We start from the raw sequence: 22,442 nt of genomic DNA, 5'->3' as shown, positions 1-22,442 counted from the left end.
AGGGAGTGAGCGAGATTATATGAGGGTTGGGGTGTGAGGGCTAGGGTTTGGGAGGTGAGATCTGGGCCGTTGATTTTGACTTGTGAGCGGGTGATGTGATCTGGACACCTGGTGGTGAGTAGTTGGGTTGGGCTTTCCTGATGGGTCGGGCGTAGTTTGTTGGTTTGTAATACAGTCTGCTGATGTGCTGAGTAGTTGGGTTGGGCTTTCCCGATGGACTGGGCTTGGTTTGTAGGTTGGTGATCACGAATTTCATGCTTAACCATTTTAAGCTCAGCTGCATTTGGGTTGCTGCTGCAGTAAGCTTATATCCTTTCGATACTAAAGAGAAAGTTTACATTTACATGTGCTATCCTCTAATACTAGATGTTTTTTCTAGTGAAAAGAACCGACCATTTCCATCAACAATTTTTTATTTCAGTTTCACTTGTAAAAGTGTTGATTGTTGAGTATTTGTTCCATCGGCATCCGTGGATGATCTAAGAGACTCTACTTGAATTTTATTTTCGCGGTGAACAGAAAACGAAACCAAGCACATCACAATGAAGATATGTAGCGCAGGTGTCTTAAGTTCTTACCATATACTCCTGTACAATATTCTCTCCATCCCAAATTAATATTCATTTTGTATTTTCTAAATACGTACCTTTATATATATTTAGATATATATATATTATATCCAGATACGTAGCATAAGTTATACATCTAGAAAAGTCAAAACAAATAATAATTTGGAACGGAGGGAGTAGAACTTAATATTTGCTTGACTAGATTGTGAGTATGGTATTTTCTCTTTGCAATCCATCAACAATTAGTAGGGCGCAACAAATACTAGTATGCCAAGAACAATTCCACGTATTAAATGGAATAGTAGCTTACACTATGTTATATAGAAGTAATAACATCGAAGATTTTTTCTAAAAGAAACTGACGGGCTCCGGGTACCCTTAGGAAAGGGCTTAAGGTAACAAGAAAGGTCAAAAGCCCAACAGTTAGAAGCATCTAGAAATGGCCCAGACAACGCTACAGTCCACCACCCGATCTCCCTAGGTCGGAAGCCAAAAGCCGTGAATTGCTACCTCAGCCACCTCGGGGACGGGGCACGCAAGGGGCCCACAACGCCTCACCCACTCCTTGACTCAGGAAGACCTATGTCGTACGAGAGGCATTAAATGTAGGGCGTGGCCCCCCTGACCGCCCCACGCCAGAGACATGACCGAGTGAGGGAGCCAACCTTTAACCAGGAAGTTTGAGGGTGAGGCTCCACCCTTCGGACCGACCGTACACGCCCACGCGCCCCGGCATCATCATCCCCTTCGCCGTTAAGGAGACCCGTCAAGATCAAGGCCATGCCACCACGCTAGGCCCAGTACGGTCCCACGGGTGAGGTGGGACCCAGCGATACGGTGAGGAGCAGCCGTGAGCGCACCAAAGAGGTTGGGGAAAGTCGGGATGAGCGGCACACCCCGTCCAGGCCACTAATCAAGCCTGCCCATTCGTCACCAGTACGGACGTCAAAGACAACTCCTGTCACGTTCACTGCCACGGGTTGGCGAACGGGATGGGGGCATGCCACGGAGCAGGCTGGGTCATGTGTAAGCAGCCCACGCCGCACAGGAGCCACCGTACAAGGCGTGTGACACCTACGACCAGCCAAGGGAATAAGACAAGGTAGTCTCTTGGTGCAAAGAGGACCCGACCACGCCGCAACCCCCAACCTCGAGATCGGGGACCACCTCCATTTCTCAACGATATCGCCCGGTCCCTGGCCTATATAAAGGGAGCTGTGCCTCCTTTCACTCTCTCTCGCATTCAACACATACATCCACACATCGCACGAACGGTTGCTTGCAAGCATTCCGTTGTAAGCCTAGTACATTTGATCAAGGAACACGACTTTTGCTGAAACTAGACATAGGGATCTTCCTGAACCAGTATAACTCTTTATCTCTTGTGTGCTAGCCATCGAAAGTAGGGAGAGCGCGGCATACAATCACTAGTCAGTGGTACGAAACACCGATAGAAACCTAATGCGGACATATAACTTGCATGACAAATGTAAAAGAAAACATTAATCAATAATAACATGTGTGCTCTTTCTACGCATAAGATTAGCTTACAACATTAGTCATGTATTGTGGGTAGCTGGCACTCACAATAGGTGCAATAGGTAGATAAGCTCTCTGTAAGGGTCCCACGTAGAGAAGGGAAACGTCCCATCGGACGCTCCGTTTGTCCATCGCAAACATCAAAAAATGATGTATGCACCATAGAAAATAAACGTCTGCAACATAGAAGATCACCGTTTGCAACATCAAAAAACATGTTAAAAAGATTTATTAGTCATCTGTTGATGATGAGGAAAAACCCCACCGCAACATCTGTTTCGTGTTGCATGGAATATTCAAATCCCTCATTGAAAATGCAACATCCAGATAAAACACTTGCAACATGTGTGTGAAATATATGTAACATGGCAACATCTAAATCTAGTTTGCAACATCTGCATGAAACACTTGCAACATTCTTCTGAAATATCCGAAACACTTGAAACATATGCTTGCAACATGCAGCAAACCCTGGCAGGAGGAGCACTGCATAGCGGAGCGCTGCCGCCCGGCGCTGTTCGCTTGCTCACTGGAGCTTCACCTTAAGCCGCTGCTTCGCTTGCCGGAGTAGTCGCCGAAGCGCTGTTGTCTGCTCACCGGAGCGCCACCCAGCGCTGCTGCCTCGCTCATCGGAGCACCCGCCGAAGCGTCGCTGCTCACTCGCTGGAGAGCTGCCTGGCGCGAGCGAGGCCCCATCAAAGTACAACTACCTCATCGAAGGCAAGCAGTGTTAAAAACATGTGGATGGGAGTGGAGCTATCGTCCAGCTGCCACTAGAGATAAGGATAAAAACATGTGGATGGGAGAGAGTCACGTGGCCTCCACAGCGTGCGACGTGTCGGACGTACAATTCCAAGTATTACCGTAATATTTTATCGTTATGGTAAGGTTTTAGTCATATATGTACCTATAAGCTACGGGTCATCATAAAAACTGCTCTCACAATGGTGAGCCGGGCCATATGAATCTATAAAGATCACTTTTCCTCTCCATGTACCTATAGAGATCGGTGAGGAGGCAACAACCGCTAGAGTTAAGGTTTAATCGAGAGATGAACATCGAGAGATGAAACAGTTGTAATTTGCCTAAGAGACAAATATTGTTAAAAGTCTTTATTCCTTTTCTGACTTCGATTATTTGTCTCTTCACAATACTGCACAAAAAGTTTAACGCCAGCGATGCTTTTTTGAGTTTTGACAGTATCCCAGATCCGTATCTGACGAGGCGCCGTTGGCATCTGACACTGCATCCAACCGCCCAGCTCAGCATCTCCGTCATCCGCAGCCGCAGGGCCACAGCCAGGGTCCAGGGAGTCATACGCCCGTACCCGCCATAGCAGCCGTCCTGAACTCGCAGCGCCGCGGGCGACATTCCCAAAGCCAGAGCCACACCTCCGCCGCCGCCTACCTGACCCGCTCTCGCCGCTGTCTCCAGCCTCCTCGACTACTATCGCCGCCGTAGCGAGCTGCCATGGCCACCACCGCTCGCCCTCTCCACCTCCCGACACCTCCTAAACCCTCTAACCCCTCCTCCCACCACCTCCACCGCCTCCCCGTCACCTCCCACTTCCGCCCCCGCCCCCAACGCCGCGGCCCCGGCCGCCGCCTCGCAACCTCGTCCTCCGACCTCACCTCCTTCCCCGACCCGGCCCCCACCCCGAACGGCGTCTACACGTTGGCGGCTTCCCACCCCGCGGCCATCGTCGTGGACGCCGCCACGGAGGCGGAGCTGCGGGAGAACGGCTTCCGGAGCACGCGCCGCACCAAGCTGATCTGCACCGTGGGCCCTTCCACCTGCGGCGCCGCCGAGCTCGAGGCTCTCGCCGTCGGCGGCATGAACGTCGCGCGGGTCAACATGTGCCACGGCGACCGCGAGTGGCACCGCGGGGTCATCCGCGCCGTGCGGAGGCTCAACGACGAGAAGGGATTCGCCGTCGCGGTCATGATGGACACCGAGGGGAGCGAGATCCACATGGGCGACCTCGGCGGCGCGCCCTCCGCAAAGGCTGAGGTGAGTACTGGCCCCTTTATTCCGTGCTTAAACGCTAGAGACCTAGGATCTGATTCATAGTTCATCTGATGAGATCTTCAGAGGACGATGAAGTGATGATATTCGGGATGAGATTTAGTGTGTCAATTCAGGATGAGAATCAATCTTGAGCTTCGTTTATGTAAGATGTGTGATGAAATTAGGTTTCTCTTCTTATCTCTTCTTAAATGTGTTACAAAATACCAAAACTTCCTGGTAAAACTCTAGTTACCTATGATAAAAAAAATAATACTAAACTGCATCGCTTGCACTTGCTAAGGCCATATGTTATTCAGTGCATGAGATGACAAGAGTAATCTGGTTTATTGACCGTGTCTTCCACTAATTTAGAGAGACAAGCAGACATAGGTTCCGCTTAGGTTGAGATTGTAGTGAAAATCTGTTGGGAACAGCGAGGAGTTCAACTACAAAACTTTTCTGAAGCGGGAGGGTGGAAACTGGAAAACCATAGTCCATATTGTTATAGCATAAAAAGAGCCCGATTTAAAGTTATGATGGAACCTAATCACTAAATTGTTCTGAGAGAAGGCAAATGTGCCATGACCTAACAAAGATCTTTGAGTTCAGATTCATGTACACACTATAAGTACTTTAAAAGTAAACCATCTAATTCATTCACTTTTAATCTAAACTCTAATGTACTGAAGTTTTAGTGTCGAGCCGTTCTAATAATCACTCATCAGAACTTACCCTTTTACTGGATTTTGCAGGATGGAGAAGTTTGGACATTCAGCGTTAGATCTTCTGACACATCACTGCCAGATCGAATCATTCATGTGAATTACGATGGCTTTGCTGAAGGTTATCCATAAGCCATGATCATCTTTCTTGAGTCTACTTATTTATATATTTATTGAAAAATTACTCCCATCCATTAGTGTGATTGTAATATCTCCTGCTTTGGTGATTTGTTGAAACCCTACCCAGATGTTAAAGCTGGCGATGAACTATTTGTGGATGGTGGAATGGCCAGGTTTGAGGTGATTGAAAAGTTAGGGCCAGATGTGAAGTGTCGTTGCACTGATCCTGGTTTGTTGCTGCCACGGGCTAATCTTACTATATGGCGCGACGGCAGTGTAGTGCGAGAGAGGAATGCTATGCTTCCTACAATTTCATCAAAGGTAATTTATATAGTGAAACGGTTCTTGCTCTGATTTGAAGTATGCTGCTCATACTTTGTGCTCAACAATCAATATAAAAATTCAACACAGATCGTCTTGTAAATTGATGGTATTCCATATGACCCTTGGGGCGCCTGATTAGTTTTTTTTCCTGGATGCTAAAATTATTTTCAAGAATGTAAAGGGTTGGCTGTGGCTCACTTCAGAACTCTAGATCATAATGTCTAAATGCCTGTAAAATTAAGTGGGAAATCCTTCTTATAGTCTGCACTCAACTAATATCTAGTAAAGGTTTGGGTGCTACTTACAGATGAAAATTTTACTTATGATCTCAACTTTACAGGATTGGATCGACATAGATTTTGGAATTGCTGAAGGTGTAGATTTCATAGCTGTATCATTTGTCAAGTCTGCAGAAGTGATTAATCATCTGAAGAGCTACATTGCTGCACGGAGCCGTGGAAGGTAAGTAAGTTTAAGTTTTGAAAGTTGTTACCTCAACACATGCAAAGTTTACATGTAGGATGTAGCTTGGCGTAATAGCACTATGTTGACTATCCGTACATCCGAAACAGAAAGGAAAAACAGAAAGAAGTGTTTCACTAGTTATCAAATTTTGCACAATCTCATACAGCTTCTGGACAGTAAGTACCAGAGCATGTACTGAACAATTCTTGAGGTTTTACAGGAGTCTGCCACAGGGTTCTCTTTTGTGCAATAATTAGCACACTAGCAGTTTGGTTGTGCACACTTAAGGGTGTACCAGGTCTATATGCCCTAGTTTAAATGTGAAGCCATCACACTTATTAATGGCTTAGACACCATTTGTGTGAAGTTTTCGTTTCATATATAAGTCATTGCTTGGTCATCTAAACTGTGATTGTTTCATGTTTGTGCCAGTGATATAGGGGTCATTGCAAAGATTGAGAGCATTGATGCTTTGAAGAACTTGGAGGAGATTATTCGTGCATCAGATGGAGTAATGGTAGCTAGAGGGGACTTGGGGGCACAAATTCCCCTGGAACAAGTCCCTTCGGTACAGCAGAAAATAGTTAGAATGTGCAGACAACTCAACAAGCCAGTTATTGTTGCTTCTCAGCTTCTGGAATCAATGATCGAGTATCCTCTACCCACCAGGGCTGAGGTTGCTGATGTTTCTGAAGCAGTCCGCCAGCGTGCAGATGCTCTCATGCTTTCTGGTGAGTCCGCCATGGGAAGGTATCCAGAGAAGGCTCTCAGTGTCCTTAGGAGTGTTAGCCTGAGGATTGAAAAGTGGTGGAGAGAGGAGAAACGCCATGAGGCTCTGGAGCTTCAAGATGTCTCATCTTCCTTTTCTGATAAGATATCAGAGGAAATATGCAATTCAGCGGCAAAAATTGGTAAGTCATGCAATTGCTTTATCAATACCCTATGTAGTTTTGTTGCAGAGGCATCTAATAAACCGATGCACATCTGCACTTTGATTCATCCTGCTTTGCCTGTGAGATTGCCTAGAAGTTAGTTCGTGGGTGAATTCTGAACTTGTTTGGATGCTTTACATCCTGTTTTGTACATAGTGATCTCTAAATAAACATTCGAATCCAACTTTTGCCATTTGTTGCAGCCAACAACTTGGGAGTCGATGCCGTTTTTGTCTACACCAAGGATGGCCACATGGCCTCCCTGCTCTCACGATGCCGCCCCGATTGCCCAATCTTCGCGTTCACATCCTCGACGTCGGTTAGGAGACGGCTGAACCTCCAGTGGGGTCTCATCCCGTTTCGGCTCAGTGAATCTGATGACATGGAGAGCAATCTCAACCGCACCTTCTCCCTGCTCAAGGCCAGGGGCATGGTGCAGTCCGGTGACCTGGTGATCGCGCTCTCCGACATGCTACAGTCCATCCAAGTGATGAATGTACCCTAGGAATAGGATCCCAGTATCCTGTTGTTTCCTGTACAATCTTTATCCCGACCAATTTTGGAACTGAGCTGGACGGACAACTTTCTTTTATGAGTTGTGAGAGCTTATCGTGTATCGAGTTCACTGATGCGCAGTGTAAGCTCAGAAGATATCAGGCTTGGTTATGTCAAAGAGAATCGATCGTTCATCACTTGAATAAACTGCATTCGCATGCAACTTCTGTACCTACAATGTTTGTGTTTCTACATATCACGACAATGGCGCATGACTCTTAAGGAATTAAAAGGCAAATTAGAATTGCAATGTTATGACAACATTAATGATATGACCAGCATTCGCTTGCTGTCTTCCATGGATGGGATCCAGTCGAGCAGCATGGCAGCCGGTCAGTTTTCATGTTCTTGTTGATATAGTCCATAGTCTTCTGATACTGTTACAATCGTGAAGCAAAACATGTTTTGCATTGCCTTTGCATTACCATTGTACTAAACCAAACAATACCTATGCGATTGCCCCTTCTTTTTCATACTATCCGATAAGGCGCCTCAAAAGCACAATTTATATAATTGACACACAAATCTCTCTTGCAAAACTGGAGGATTGATACTCTTCTGAATGACTTCGAAAGCTTTGCTCTTAGATAGCTATGCCATACTGGAGCAAATTTTCTTCCAGCACTATCAAGATAGCCAGCTGTTCTGGCCTCCTAGCAATGGGTTTGATGCTAACGGCTGCTGTTTTTGAAGCATGAGTACAAGACTGCAGGTCCCATAACCCTGCCCAGATTTATAGGCCAGCAAAGTAAACCCTGCAATTCAATATCCCAATGTGCTCACGTATCAGCTGTGAATCAGGAATTTGTGTACATGGACAAGAAATAGAAGAAACGCTAAACATCATGTACGAACAAGAGAAATAGTGCTCTGGAGAACAAAAGGGAAATTTTGCTTCAGGAATTCATACCAATTGTCCTCAAGAAAATAAGGTTTACTGCAAATGCAAGAAAATCTCTAACAAAATTACTTTCCTTTTGCACAGTGGTGTTCTATATTACGAAACATTAGATGTGCAAAGACATCTAAGCTCAAATGGTAGTGTATTTCTGCATGACAAGGGAACAGTTAGGTTTAACCTACTACATAAACTATGGTATTCTACCATAGATTCTATGGTTATGGTATTTCTACCCTGAATGGGCATCCCAGCGGGATGGTAAAATTTGTTAAAGACCCGTCCCCTTCGGTCAAGATCGATACATCGAATAGAACTAAAATCAAAATAAAAGGAAAGAAGAGAAATAGTGGATTTCTCCTCGAAAGCCTGCCCTCCCAAGGACAGTCTCTCTCTCACTCGATAAAAAAAGAGGATTAATACAAATTTCTACTCCCTTAACGGAAAAAAGAAGATAGGGTTATAGAATACCTTACAACAGCCTGAGAAAGAAAACCTTTTCCAGATTCCAGTAGATATTGCTATTCCTCAGTGAACTGCTAGACAACCTTCACTTGCAGGAACTACAAAAGCTTTTTTTTTGCGGTCTAGGAACTAAGTACAATAGCTTTAGATGAAGTCCCTTGCACAGTGGCACAACATGGAAGAAGAAAAAAACAAATGTGAGCTATTTAAATTTGTACTGAGAATTATTATGTGATACTTAAGCTGATGAGCAAAGTTCCAAAATCAATGCAAAAAATATGTTTTCTGCTTTACAACCTTGCAAAAGAAATTTTTACACGGATTATCTCACAGATGTTCAGACCTAGAATAAGGATGATGATCATCGTATACTCAGTGCCGGACACTCATTAACTGCTCCCAACACCATCACATGGTCGTGGCCCCTCCACAGCTCGATGTTACCAGAGCTTGGCAATGGAGGCCAAGAGAGCAGCTGGCGCAGCCTACCTGTTTCTCTCAAACCTGGCCACCTGGATAGTAAAAAGCGTGACCAATGAATGACTCACCGCGACGGGAACCAGAACGGCGCGGTCCGCCGTAGACGGAGTAGTAGCCAAGATGGCGCCATCGTCTTCAACATGGTAACCCCGTCGGCTCCCGTTGCAATGGCGGCGGCGGAGCAATGCACCGCGAGGAACGCACCGGCAGCCTCCACATCGGGCTCCTGTGTATTTCCCACACTCTCCTCAGATGGAGGCGCTCGCCGCCATGGCCGCGCCACTGCTACGCGCTCGCCTCCTGCTCTCTAGGTGGTGCGTCGAGCTGGGTATGCGGCGGCTGTAGTCTGCGTGTGGGCACGTGACCGCAACGGAGGGGAGCGCTGGACGCACAGCGGCGGATCGCCGGCGGCAACGCCGGTTGACATGTAGCCGGCCGAATATTTTTCAAACAGCCCCTGATCCAAAAACCACCCTATTTTGGATCGCGATCCGAATATTTGCAAAATGGGCCGCCTCCGGTGCGCCGACCACGGCTGCTGCTTCGTCTGCAGGAGGTGCCTGCTCCGCCAAGATCAATTGGGTTGGCTGGCAGCACAACACCACCAAGTTCATTGAATTTTACTAACAGAAACCACGCAACACTGACAGAGCCCGGGTGCATTGGCTTCTTTGGTTTCCGTCTTTGAGATGCCCTCCGCTTCAAGAAAATAGAAAACGGCTTTGAGCCGACCTGATCAGATGCATTGCTCTTTGCAAATGTTCTCTGGACTAGCTGCTCCTTGGCCGTATACGGGCTGAAGTTGTGCCCCAAAAGGGGGAAACAACAGTCACACCACTCAAAGGTCAGAGCTTGCTGTGATTTGAGAGTTCCTGCTTCAGTTGATCCCTCAGGACCCTTCTCAGAAGCTTGCAGGAAGCAGTTCTAGGGAACTCGGGAACAACTTCGACATAGCTCACATGTCAAGATCAATAGTTGATTCCAGTGATGTCAGGGTATGCATGTTCATCCGATCATTTGACCTCGATAACAGGAAAGGGAAGGTCTTACCTTGAAAAGAGGATTCAGGTTCGTCTGAATGGCTCTCCGGAACTTGCACTTGAGAATATTCACATCTCGTTGTCAAAGATTGTTAATGGTTGCCCTTGCGTTGGCCCAATTTAGGCCCAATGGAGTCGTTCCTATCGAGGCCGAAATATCCGGCCTGTGTGGCACAACGGCACAAATGCAATCCAGCCCATCATCATCCACAAAATTGTGTACTACGCCACAAAAAGCGTGCGTACTTTTCGTTTCTGTCGCATTTGCAAAAGGGGAGCAACACAAAGGCACCACATTTCCAGTAACCAAATACCCTCATCAACAACACTGAGACATCATCACCACCTCTTCCCGAAATCCATCACTAAGCAGGGCTGTTGTTAGACTAGATGTAACACCAGCTGCTTTGCTTGTCCCGGACAAAGGCTCCAAAAGCATAACTTTCTTATTTCAGGGCCCCGACCTTGAAAGTGGTTAGCAGGAACTCTTACATTGTTGTTATACTTGTGTGCTCCTAATTGTGATTGTGGACCTATTTAACCCAGGGAAACAAAACGAAGGTGATGAATCCAAGAACAAATCAATTAAAAAAGTTCAGGTATAGGTTAGGTCATCGAAAGCCTGGAGGACATGACAAGCTGACTGCGACGACTAATTGGCGATAATGCCCCTGCGTGCTCATGTGGGCCCGGGCCTAGCTGTACACCAAAGTCCACATATCAGGGGGTGTTTGATACCGTCCACTAAAATTTTAGCACAAATCACATCGGATATTTGATACTAATTAGGAGTATTAAATATAGGCTAATTACAAAACTAATTACACAGATGGAGTCTAATTCGTGAGATGAATCTATCAAGCCTAATTACTTCATGATTTGACAATGTGGTGCTACAGTAACCATTTTGCTAATGATGGATTAATTAGGCTTAATAGATTCGTCTCACGATTAGGTGAGGGGTTCTGCAATTAGTTTTATAATTAACTCATATTTAGTCCTCCTAATTAGCATCCGAATATCCGAATGACACCGCTAAAGTTTAGCACATAGTATTTAAACACAACAACGTGACATTCCAATCTATATCATCTGCTTTCTTCCGGTAAAATCCACACCTTTTGCAATGAGAAGAAAGAAAATCCATATCTGGCTCGTCTCACTCTCTCAGAAGCCTCTTATCTTATCTCCTCCTCAACAAATCACTGTCTATTTTACTTTCCGCCCGATGCGACCTCTCGAAAAGTTAAATTAAGCCGGGTTAAATGGATCTTGCGGCGAGATGCTAGTATTGGCCGGCCCATGGGGGACGCAGCCTCCCTCCCGCGGTCTTTGATGACCCCGTGCAGAGAGAGGGAACACGGGAACAGTCGCGGGTGCCTCGCTTTTGCGTGGAGGCAACAGCTGATGTGAGAGCTCTCGAGATGACGATGATGTGCCTGGCGACCCCATCGTCCCACGGCCCTCGATTGACCCTCGCTACACCATGCGACGCGCAGCAGCGGCGGCAGGGTGGTGGTGGTGGTGGTGGTGGTGGAGCCCGGCACCGGCAGGTCGCACGGCTCGCATCGTGGTCGTGGATCGTGGCGGCCTGACCCACGAAGACACAGGGCGCCCGCGCGAGCGAGAGCAACAACTGCTGTTGCCTCGAGAGCAGCAGGCGCGGGCGCAGATCCAGCACCTCGCAGACCGGCTTGCAGGCGCAGATGCCCACGTCGTCCGGGGCCAGCAGCAGGAGGGAGGGACCACCTCACCTCGCAGCTGCCGAGGTACGGAGACTTCTGTCCACCAAAGCACTGGGGCAGCAGGATTCGAGCCACACTGGTGAAAATCTTGGTGAGCTGCTGCGGTAAGATCAGGCCTCGAATTCACTCTCTAGGCTGATGAGTGAATAAACTACAACAGCGATCTGTACGTAATCTGCAGCGTCACCGAGGGGGTAATAGTTAATAAGAGAGTACAGTGCTTACGACTCCAGCGCTCGTGCACACACGCTCGTACACGTACGGCTGATGTGCGTGTGCTTTTTTATCCGTTAGCTAATCCATCAGATGACACCTCCCATGACGACGATGATGATCCGAAAATTAAAAAACAACGGGCCATGCATGAGCCCATGACAACAGTTCTGATTGCACACACCGGCCGGCCGGGCCCACCACAATCCAGGAGAGGCTTTACCTAGCCCAACTAGGCTAGCGTCGTCCAACGTGGCAAACATTTCTTCTGCTCACTCCGTGCCAGAATATAGCTATATTTATGCTTTTTTTTCAAGTCAAACATTTTCAACTTTGATTACGAATAAAGAAATAATCAAGAAGACTAATAGCATAAAAATTATGTTAGTAGATTTATCATGAAATCAACTATTATAATATGAAATTTTTTATTTAAAATAAATTATTTTTAGAGGTATTATTGGTTAAAGTTAAAAAGATTTGACTTTTGAAAAAGCTAAACGCAGCTATATATTTTAGGACGGAGGGAGTAGAGTATTTTGTTTATTTTTATCAACTGCAAGCTAGTTTGCTTAAACTCGCACGATCTTGAAACGAAAGTGACACACTGTGTCCGGATAATAACAAGCGCTGTATGTCTGTAGCTACGGATTATTCCAAAATTTTGTATGTCATGTCGCGTACACATGGAGATGGAGATCTTTTGCTTGCGTTACGTCGATTGACCTAGCTATACAAAAGAAATCGAATTACCAGCGTAGTACGCGAGGAAGCAATCGGCGTAGGATGCGTCCTGGTTCAAGCGAGAGTGACAGGTGTAGGAGCTTGCTTGGCTTCTTTAAGCAGTTTCTACTTGCTAGAACGCTAGCTTCTTTTTTGGAAATTACAACAATGTCTACAGACGAATTGGAAGGGGGGAAAACAGCAATGATACTTAACGATCATGACGTTTGGGTGCGATTACCAGGTAAGAGGGAGGGAGGGAGATATTATCTTTAGGCTTTGCGTGGTTGTTCTCCACTACCCTATCCTTTTCCGGGTCATCAGCTCGATCGGTTGGCCAGAATGATTGGCGGGTAAACAATTCATCACGGCAGTGAAAACTCGTCAGCGTCGCCCAACCAACCTACTACCCTACCAGCTGAAGAAGGTCGCCTAGCTCGCGTCGCCGTCGCTTAATTAAGCTCACGGCATCGGGGGTTATCTTAATCAGTGGGCAAGGCACACGTCATCTCGACAGGTTGCCCGCCCTAAAGTATTGCGCGTTATCCAGTGCTGCCGAGGAAAACAACGCTGCTTTGTCCCGTAGCGCAGTGTGAAATCATACTGTATTCAAATGAGCAAGTTTTTACACGAAGACAGAGAGTACTTGTACCTTCCTTATGGCATGTCCGGACACAAGCTGTTAAGCGCACACATCAGAGTGGACGAGCAGCATTCTTGACCATTAGATAAACATGCTGTCCATTTCAAATTCTAAATCGTTTTAGCTGGACAATTTGATTAAATTTATATTAGAGAAGTTTGAATTAAAACAAAAATAAAATGATCTTCAATTTACGGACGGAGTAATTAATTACGCGTCCGCTAAAATTACTTAACCTGTGATAGGCGTGATGCTATAACATTTCCACGAGTAAGCAAACCTTTTTTTTTTGAAGCGGCACGAGTAATCAAACCTTAAATGCTCAAATTGCAAATTGTCTAAACTACTTATACATGTTTCCGGGGTGTAATGCTGCCCTCTAAATTCTTATCTTAAAATTCCAAATCTGAGTGTCTAAATTTGTTAAACGACCTTTTCAGGAAAAATCATCTCTCGTTGTCTGAATTCTTCCTCAAATTTAAGCAGAAAAAGAGCTGTGCTTTCGTGATATTTTGTTTTTAAACTTCTACTCCTAATTGTTTGCGAACCTTGTCCAATCCCTCATTCCCTCTTATAGGCCAGCCTCGGTTTTATTTTCCAGAATGGAATTAGTCAATAAAACAAGCATGGAGGCCGGCTAATCCAGCCATCCCCACAATAATAGCTTCTTCTTTCTCCAATGGGGGCAATGGAGGCCAAATTGTCCTCGGAGCAACCCTATCTCCGCCGCCGATGGAGGCCAGGCTACCCTCGGATTGCACCTTTAATTTAGAAGGTTCCACCCGAAGTATCTACCCCTCGAATAGGCCATCTCAGTTTCCAAAGACAAGCCTCGGTGCCCCAATTAACCAGCCATCAGGGGGGCAGCAGCTTCTGTTTGGAAGGACGCGTCGTGCAGCGACAGAATTAACAAGTGTACTGATCACGGTGGCAGCGACCGGCAGTACAGAAGATAACGAGCGGCAAGCAGTACGGGCAGGCAGCAACCACCGTTATTAGGTGATGTGGATCATCCGGTCAGGCCCCGCCTCGCCCCCCCCCCCCCCCCCCCCACACACACACAACACTAGTTGCAGGCACCATTACACGCCCTCATGCGATCAAGCACAGCAGCTGCGAGATCAATGTGTTAGTGGTTAAAGACAGCCGAAACAGGCCCCCGTGTCGGCCGAGACTCTCGGCCGACACGGGCGGCGACCCTTGCTGCACCGCCGCCAACCCACCTCGCTCCCTCCTCTCATCTCGTCGCCGTCTGAGCATGCCGTCGGAAGCCCGTGCGGCTGTAAGGACGGCGGCGGCGGGGGCCTTTGCTGGAAGGCTTCCGTGGTGGAACACAGGCAACCTGTCTGTCCCGTGCTGCGGCTTCAGCCTCGCGTGTGGAGGTGGCGTGATGGCAGCGTAGAGCGGAGGCAAGGTCTGCGGTTGGCACGGCGCGACGAGGCTGTGCAGCCGGGCCAGCAAGGCACTAGAGGCTGAGCGGAGGCTACGGCACCGCCGGGTGCGGACGGCAGCGGCGGCTTGAGGCGCCAGATCCGAACCCTGGAGAGTGGATCTGGCGCCGTTGAGGCCTGATCTGCAGGGGCAGCCGGTGCACTAGCCATGGTCCACACGGATTTCCGGCAAGCGTGGCTTGCCGTGACTGGGTTGCACAATGGCCATGGGGTAAGTGTGGCATGGCCACGGCAGTGAGCGGGCGAGGCGGAGGCAGCCCGGCGAGGGGGTCGTGCGCCGGCGGCTTGGTGAGGAGCGCAACGGCGGCTTGCCCCGGCACGAGGAACGGCGACGCTCAAAGGGCTAGGTGGTGCTCCGTCTGGGCAAAGGGCGCGGGTGCGATCCCTGCGGCGCGACGGAAGTGAGGTTAATGTCGCGTCTGGGGCATGCAGTGGCAGCAAATGAGGAGGCATTGCGGCGCGGCGCGGTGCGAGAAGGCACGATGGCGACGCCGCTCCCGGGTGGTTCTCCATGGCTGGGGTCCTGGTACTACTAAGTTAATTGCGTGCAACGGCTGGGGATGGGATGCTCCGGGCGAAAGCCTTTACCAGCAATTTTGCTGGTGGGGATGGCGGCGGCGCCCATGGGCGTCGTTCTCCCCATTGGGGGCGTCATATTATAGCACTATCTCTGCTGCACGAGGTTCTCTAGTGAAAATCCTATCCAATTTCTGGATGAGTGATAGCGGCATCATTGGCATCGTGCCCTCCTCGGAGACGTCGTTTCTAGGGACCCAACTCGACTTCTGGCAATACTGGTGACGCCGATGGTCATGGGAGGCTGCGGCCGGTGGCGGTGCTCCTGCCGCGATGGGCTTGCGGTGTGGCACATGTAGGACAGCCAGCTTGATGGGGCATGCCGAGCTAAAGTGGAGGCGATTGTTGTTGCGGTGGCGGACAGGGGTCACCGCATGTTTGTCGGGTGGCTGCTTGCAGCGGACCGCGGTGGCTGGCGTTGCTTGGCAGCTGTCAGTGCGGCGTGAGACTGCGTCAGAGGACGGCGCTTGCAGTAATGATATCGTGGGATGACTAGTCTTGCAGCAGACTGCGGTGGGTTGCTCAGCTTTGCTGGGCTACTCCGGTGCAGTACATCGTCGGAAACGGCGCAAACGACTTCTTTGGCTTGCTGGCACGGCGGCGGAGGCTATATGCGCAGGTTGAGCAACGAGGCGAAGTCGACCTGCGACGACGGCTTGACTGTTTGATGGAGACCTTGGGACACGGGGCAACATTGCTCACCCTTCTGACGACGACTAAATAAATGGATCCGTGATTTGGAGTACTGCGGCGGACATGGCGAGTTCCCTGCGCGCGGTGTTGATTCAAGGCGATGAGAGCGAGGTGGAGTCCAATGGAGGTGTGGCGAGGCCCCGTGCGTTGTGTTTTTGTGGTGGTGACTGCGAGGCAGCCTGCGAAAGGTCCGGATTTGGTGGTTTCCACTCTATCAGATGGAGTGGTGTTGCAGCGGCACTACGGCGAACAGTCCCGCATGGCGGGTGGCCTTCTTGGCGAGGTGCGGTCTGCTCCTCTTAGTTCCCTGTCGGCGCGGAGTTATGCGTGGAGGTTTGGCGACTACATTAGTGTGAGACTGTCGGGGTGCCACGATGAAGGCTTTCGCTCTGCGTTGCTGCGCGTTGAGGTGGTGTAGTGTTTGGCAGTGCAACAGTGTTGATGTCCCAATCCAACCGGTCGGGTTCGACGGTTTGGAGTTGAGTAGTTACCCGCGTTGATGTCCCAATCTCATCGGACGAGTTTAGCTATTTTTTTCTATGGCCTTCCAAGCATGTGGTAGTATATGTTTTTGGGCTATATCAATGGAAACTTGCACCGTCTGGCGCGCTTCGTTAATAAAATGCGTTAGTGGTTGATTTGATCCGGCTGCCCGCCCTGACGGCATGGGGCCCGCCGTCCAGTTATTCAGATTGCATTTATGGGCTCAGCACCGTGCACGAGCCGTCCATTCACGCCCGGCCGATCGGTGCAAGGTCAAGTACGTACTTCCTTTTCAGGACCCAGCGCAATCATGAGCAACAGAGCCGTAACCATGCTTAAACACCGGAGGAGGCAATGAAGTGAGAAGTTAGCAAGATCGCATGCATGAACATTAGCAGCTCAAGATTAGCCGCGTTTGAATGCGTGCGTGGTCGATTGCATTTTCCTTGTTTTCCTGTGAGGACGCGTAGAGTATCCCTGGGTGGGACGTCGCTGCCGCTCTTTCCGTGCCCAGCTCTCTTTTCAGCCGCGAGCGCCAAACAGTGGACGGGGACGCAAGATTACCCGGGCGCCGTGCGGCCGCGCCACCTGTGGCCTGTGGGTGTGGCCGTGGCTGCTGCCGCACACCCTAGGGGTTTCGGCGTTTCGTGGTTGGACCTGGACTGGACGCCTACACCATGGGCCATGTAGTTCCACATCTCTTTCGTCTTTGTTTGACAAGAAACTACATTTCTATCCTATATTTGTGCAGTTCTTAATGTGAGTATACGAAACCATTTCTTGACGGGGAGAGTGTACGAAACGCCACGGCGCTTCTAACCTAAAGTCTTCGTCGTGCTGGTTCTTGTCATGCATGCTACTCTTAGTCAAACTGTTGGATTAAATAGCTAGTCATGGGTTTTTTAGAAGCGCAGCAATAACTATCCAGAGTACCATCTTGGATTACTGTTACATGTGGTCAATCGTGTTTAGACATTGATTACAAATCATTCTTACTATAATGGATTTCGTCATTTGAAAATGACATAGGTAAACGTACATTTATTCTACTCTATCACAATAAAAATTTAAAATTTGTCTAGGTCTATTTTTCAAAACCTCATTGCATCTATTAGATATGATTGGAGGAGATGCTTAAGTGAAATAAAGTTAGATATCCGTCATGTATAACAAGAGTAACAATATTTAACAGGAAAGAATACTTGACTATCAATTCCTCGTAAGGAAATATTTATGCAGAATTTCAAGAACATGAGAAATTATGTTTTGGGGTCGTATGATCTCCAATAAAACATTCATTCGTGATCAAGGGGGGCAGATAGGAAAATACTACTTTAAGTATGTTCTTTCTCCTCTTATTAAGCAATGCCAATATATCTTTCAATTAGTACAAGCGCATCCTTGGGCATGTTGAGCTGGGTGCCCAAAGCCCGCAGTTCAAGAGGGGCACCATTTAAATGCATTTTATACTGATTATAAAGTTTACGATTTTAGACAAACAAAGTTTGATATCGATGTTTCAAAAACTTGAGAAATTATTTTTTGAGGGTCATATGATCTCCAATGCAACATTTATTTGTGATCCGGGGAGCAGATGAGAAAATAGTTCTTTGCGAATATTCTCTCCTTTTTAAGGTATGCAATAATATCTTTCAATAAGTACAAGCACGTCCATAGGGCGGGTGCGAGCTGGGTGCCCGCAGCACGCGGCTCGAGAGCGTCGTCGTTTAAATGTATTTTGTGAGTATGTCCATTAGAATGTTTATATTTCTTGATGGACAAAATCTAATTAATATCAGTGTTTTCAAAAACTTGAGAAACTATCTTCTGGGTCCTATGATCTCCAATGCAACATTTATTTGAGATCCAAAGCATATAGGAAAATAATCCTTTGTGTATGTTCTTTCTCCTCTTAAGCAATCCCAACAATATCTTCCAATTATGCAGGCACGCCCTGGGCAGAGTGAGCTGGATTCCCATAGCCCATGGTTCGAGAGAGGCGTCGTTTAAATGCATTTAGTGAGTATATTGATTGCAAAATTTATGTCTTTCTAGAAGAACAAATTTTGATACTCCCGTATTGTTTATGCCCGTTTTCACAAATAACTACTACATGTATGCAAGCTTTTTTTCAGTATCGGAATGGCCATCCAAACGTATACCGACACAATTAAATTGTTTTATTGTTCTTTTATTAAAATTATATTTTCCTCGATGTTTACTTGAGCAGTGTGTTAGTATCTCAAATAGGGATTACAATGCCTACTGGAATTCGGGAACACATAATTTTGCTAGATTTTGAGAAGAATCCCAAATGTATTGAAAAAAATAATCCCAACGTTCCAATTTATCCATGTAAATTTAGTCTATTCTAGTATCAAACATGCAACCAAAAGGGCACCTTTTATTTCATATATACTGCTAGAACATATTTTTAATATTTATCCCAACCACGTTTCAATGTCACCCAGGCTCATGGAATTTCAGGATGTGCGCTGAATGGATGCTGATTTGCTGAGGAAAGACCGATAAAAAAAATCGAAGCAGCTTGCATAAAAAAAGTCTCTAAAGAAAAGTATTCCGTTGGCCCCACCGTCTTGCATTAAAATAATAACCCTATCCAGAAAATAAAATCTACTAGAACGGGCCGAGCCGGTAGTCGGTACACTACCGAGTCCACTCCCACTGTCCGCTCCTGCCGTTCCCCACGTCCGCCAGACCATCCACCGCTCTCCCTCCGAAATACCATTCCTGTCCCCGTCTTCCCGTAACAAAGCCAAGAAACAACAGCCCGTCTCCGGGGTGACGCCGTCATTTCGCGTTCCCCTGCACGGACGGCAGACGCCGTGATCCCAACGTGCGGGACGCGTGCCGCCGTCCCTGCGACCCACGGCGCGACCGGCTCCGCCACGTACCACTGCGTGCCCGGACCCACCGCACGGCGACGTCATGGTGGGGCCCTGCCGAGCCCTCCCCTCCTTTAAAATCACCCAGGGTCCTCCCGTTTGAACCCCCTCGCTCGCTTGGTGTTTTTCCCCCCTGCGTTGCGTGTAAACTGTGAAAAAGGGTAGAGGGGAAAAAAGGAGAGGGAGCGTCCCCGTTCTTCGCCGGAAATGGCCGTCGACTCCGGCGAGCCGCCGGTGTACGGGCAGTAGTACGCTGAGCGGTGGTTTTTTAAGGCCGGTGGTGTGTTGGTGCGGTTGGTTACGGGTTGGTTGCTTGGGAGAGATGATGTGGTTGTAGTGGCTGCGCTTCATGCGATCGATGCCGTTCCAGTTGAAGAGCGGTCACCACCACCACCACCACCACGGTGCCGTCATGGAAGGGAAGCCGCCGCCGCCGCCGCAGCAGCAGCAGCAGCAGCCTGCGACGCCGAGGGTGTCGATGTTCCGGAGGCTGCTGGTGAGGGTGTCCGCGTCGGAGAAGTTTGTCGCGGACGGCAAGGAGAGGGACAAGGACGAGAAGCCGCAGCCGCCCGCCGCCGGCGAGGCGGACGCCGCGGGGTCCGTCGGGCTGGACCGCATGGTGCTCAGCTTCATGGAGGAGGCCGCGGCCGTGGAGCGGCCGCCGCGGGGGCGCTGCAACTGCTTCAACGGCAGCAACCACGAGGAGAGCGACGACGAGGAGTTCGACTTCCTCCCCTCCGAGCACACCTCCTCTGCGGCCACCGCCGGCGCAGGCGACGCCTTGGAGGCTCTCAAGGTGCGAAATTTCTAGCACGGCGGATGCGAACCCCCTCGAATTAGGGGGGGGGGGGGGGGGGGGGGGGGGGGGGAAGCTGCAATTTTTTCCCCTTCCGAATCCACATGGATCGAAATGATGAAGGGGGCTTTGTCTTCTTTGCGTGCGATTCTTGGCAGGGCCTGGTGCAGAGCGCGAGCGTTGCGGAACGGAATCTTCTCGCCGACACGTCTAGGATCGCGGACAAGTGCGGCAAGAGCTGCAAGGGCAAGGCGGAGTGCCGCCGCGCCGTGGCCGACGGCCTCAGGGCCCTCGGCTACGACGCCGCCGTGTGCAAATCGCGGTGGGAGAAGACTCCCTCCTACCCCGCAGGTATTTGAAGCGGTCCGGGTTGAGTAGAGGGATCCCTTGAATAGAAGGTTGCCGTCCGGCAGGCCCTGACCTTCGGCGGCGGAAATCTATCTGCGCAGGGGAGCACGAGTACATCGACGCCGTGGCCGTGGTGGGGAAGGAGGAGGTGAGGCTGATCGTGGAGGTGGACTTCCGGTCCCAGTTCGAGCTGGCGCGGTCGACCAAGGCGTACCGGGCGGCGCTCCAGGCGCTGCCGCCGCTGTTCGTGGGGACCCCGGACCGGCTGGGGCAGATCGTGGCCGTCGTGGCGGAGGCGGCGCGGCAGAGCCTCAAGAAGAAGGGGCTGCACTTCCCGCCGTGGCGCAAGCCGGAGTACATGCGCGCCAAGTGGCTGTCCCCGCACGTCCGCTGCGGCGGCGACAAGGCCGTCGCCCCGGGCCCAGCCGCGGCCGCGGCCGCGGCGCCCTTGTCGGCTGCTACGCCGGTCAAGGCAGCGAGCTTTTCCGGGGAGTTCGAGCTGGTGTTCGACAGGAAGCCGAATAAGGACGCCGCCGCCGCGGGTGGCGTCGGCGTCGGCGAGAAGATCACGGTGGTGGTATCGCCGTGGCGCCCGACGGAGGAGGCGAGCAAGAAGCAGCAGGTGCCCAAGGCGAAGGTCCTCACGGGGCTCGCCGCCGTCCTCTGAGCGTGGCGTGGTGAACAGAGAAGGAATAACTAGTTACCGCTAGCTAGCTAGTAGCCGCTCAACTACTACTACTCCGTCCCCCCTCCCAATTTTTTTCCTCCTCTTTTTCGTTTCTTTTTCGCCGCGCCTCTCGATCCGTTTGGGGGTCTAGTTTTTGGTGTTTTGGTGTTTTCCGGGGTTTTTTTCGGAAAAGAGAAAAAACACTTCGTCTATTTTGCCGCCGTCGTCTTTACTAGAATCTCCCCCGTTTTTTGACCCCTTGTAATTTTTGGTCTTGGCATCTTGAGGAGGGGCCTGTGATCACCCTTCTGCCGAGTGGTAGTATGTAGCAGCAGTAGTTTCAGTTGCAAGGAAAGTGGTTATTGGTCAGATGAGGTTGCTTGCTTGTGGCACATGCCTCATGATCACCAGCTTGCCTACTTGTAGGGGCAATCACGCCTCTCCTATTACTAGTGCTACCTGTTATTGGTATGGAAGAGATGAACAATGAGTACCTCCTGTTATTGTCAATTTTCCATGGACTGGAAGAGAATCAGATATGCACAATTGAGTATTGCCAGTCCTGTCATTTTTCCTGAATGTTTAATCGCTCTGTTCTCTTATCTCTTGGGATCTCATTTACCAGCAGCACATAATGATCAAACACCTGACTACCTGAGCATACCTTCCGACTGTGATCTGCCATGGATCTCACTCAATTCAGTTCAGGTTGCCAGATTCGGATGAATACCTGATCAAGCAAAGAGGCAAGGATATATGAAAAAAAGGCAAAGAGGCAAGGTAGAAGATGCTCCAGTTGCGCGAGAACAGAGGAAAGGTTAAAATAATGGGGCGGAATGCGGAGAACTGCACTCGATCGGCGGCATCGCCTGGCAGGGTGTGACTCCGCTCGTGCAGTCTCGAGAGGCGTGCCGCTGCTGCTGCCGGGGCAGGGCCACGGCCACCCACCCCCACCTCTGCTGCTGCATCGGTGCCAGCACTGAACTGCGAGTGCCCTGCCCATGGGAACGCCGTGACTCTGCTGCAGATGGCGCACTCCATCGCCTTTACCTCACCCGCACTTCACCTCCTCTTTTAGACTT

At 49.4% G+C, this 22,442-nt stretch overlaps 2 protein-coding genes across 2 annotated transcripts; both read left to right on the top strand.

Moving 5' to 3' along the window:
* Positions 1-3,412: 3,412 nt before the first annotated feature.
* On the top strand, positions 3,413-7,404 carry LOC117839579 (pyruvate kinase isozyme A, chloroplastic). The gene is made up of 6 exons (XM_034719954.2): positions 3,413-4,118; positions 4,868-4,958; positions 5,085-5,278; positions 5,622-5,743; positions 6,179-6,657; positions 6,882-7,404. Exons 1-6 carry the CDS (start codon positions 3,579-3,581, stop codon positions 7,181-7,183), a joined length of 1,728 nt encoding a protein of 575 aa, XP_034575845.1. The 5' UTR covers positions 3,413-3,578; the 3' UTR covers positions 7,184-7,404.
* A 12,236-nt stretch (positions 7,405-19,640) lies between these two features.
* Positions 19,641-21,870, top strand: LOC117839867 (uncharacterized). Its single transcript, XM_034720297.2, has 3 exons — positions 19,641-20,345; positions 20,504-20,696; positions 20,795-21,870. Exons 1-3 carry the CDS (start codon positions 19,899-19,901, stop codon positions 21,358-21,360), a joined length of 1,206 nt encoding a protein of 401 aa, XP_034576188.1. The 5' UTR covers positions 19,641-19,898; the 3' UTR covers positions 21,361-21,870.
* The last annotated feature ends 572 nt before the right edge of the window (positions 21,871-22,442 follow it).

Source organism: Setaria viridis, chromosome 9 (genome assembly GCF_005286985.2).
Source record: "Setaria viridis chromosome 9, Setaria_viridis_v4.0, whole genome shotgun sequence".
Lineage (NCBI taxonomy): Eukaryota > Viridiplantae > Streptophyta > Magnoliopsida > Poales > Poaceae > Setaria > Setaria viridis.
This window is presented reverse-complemented; position numbering and strand designations above follow the sequence as displayed.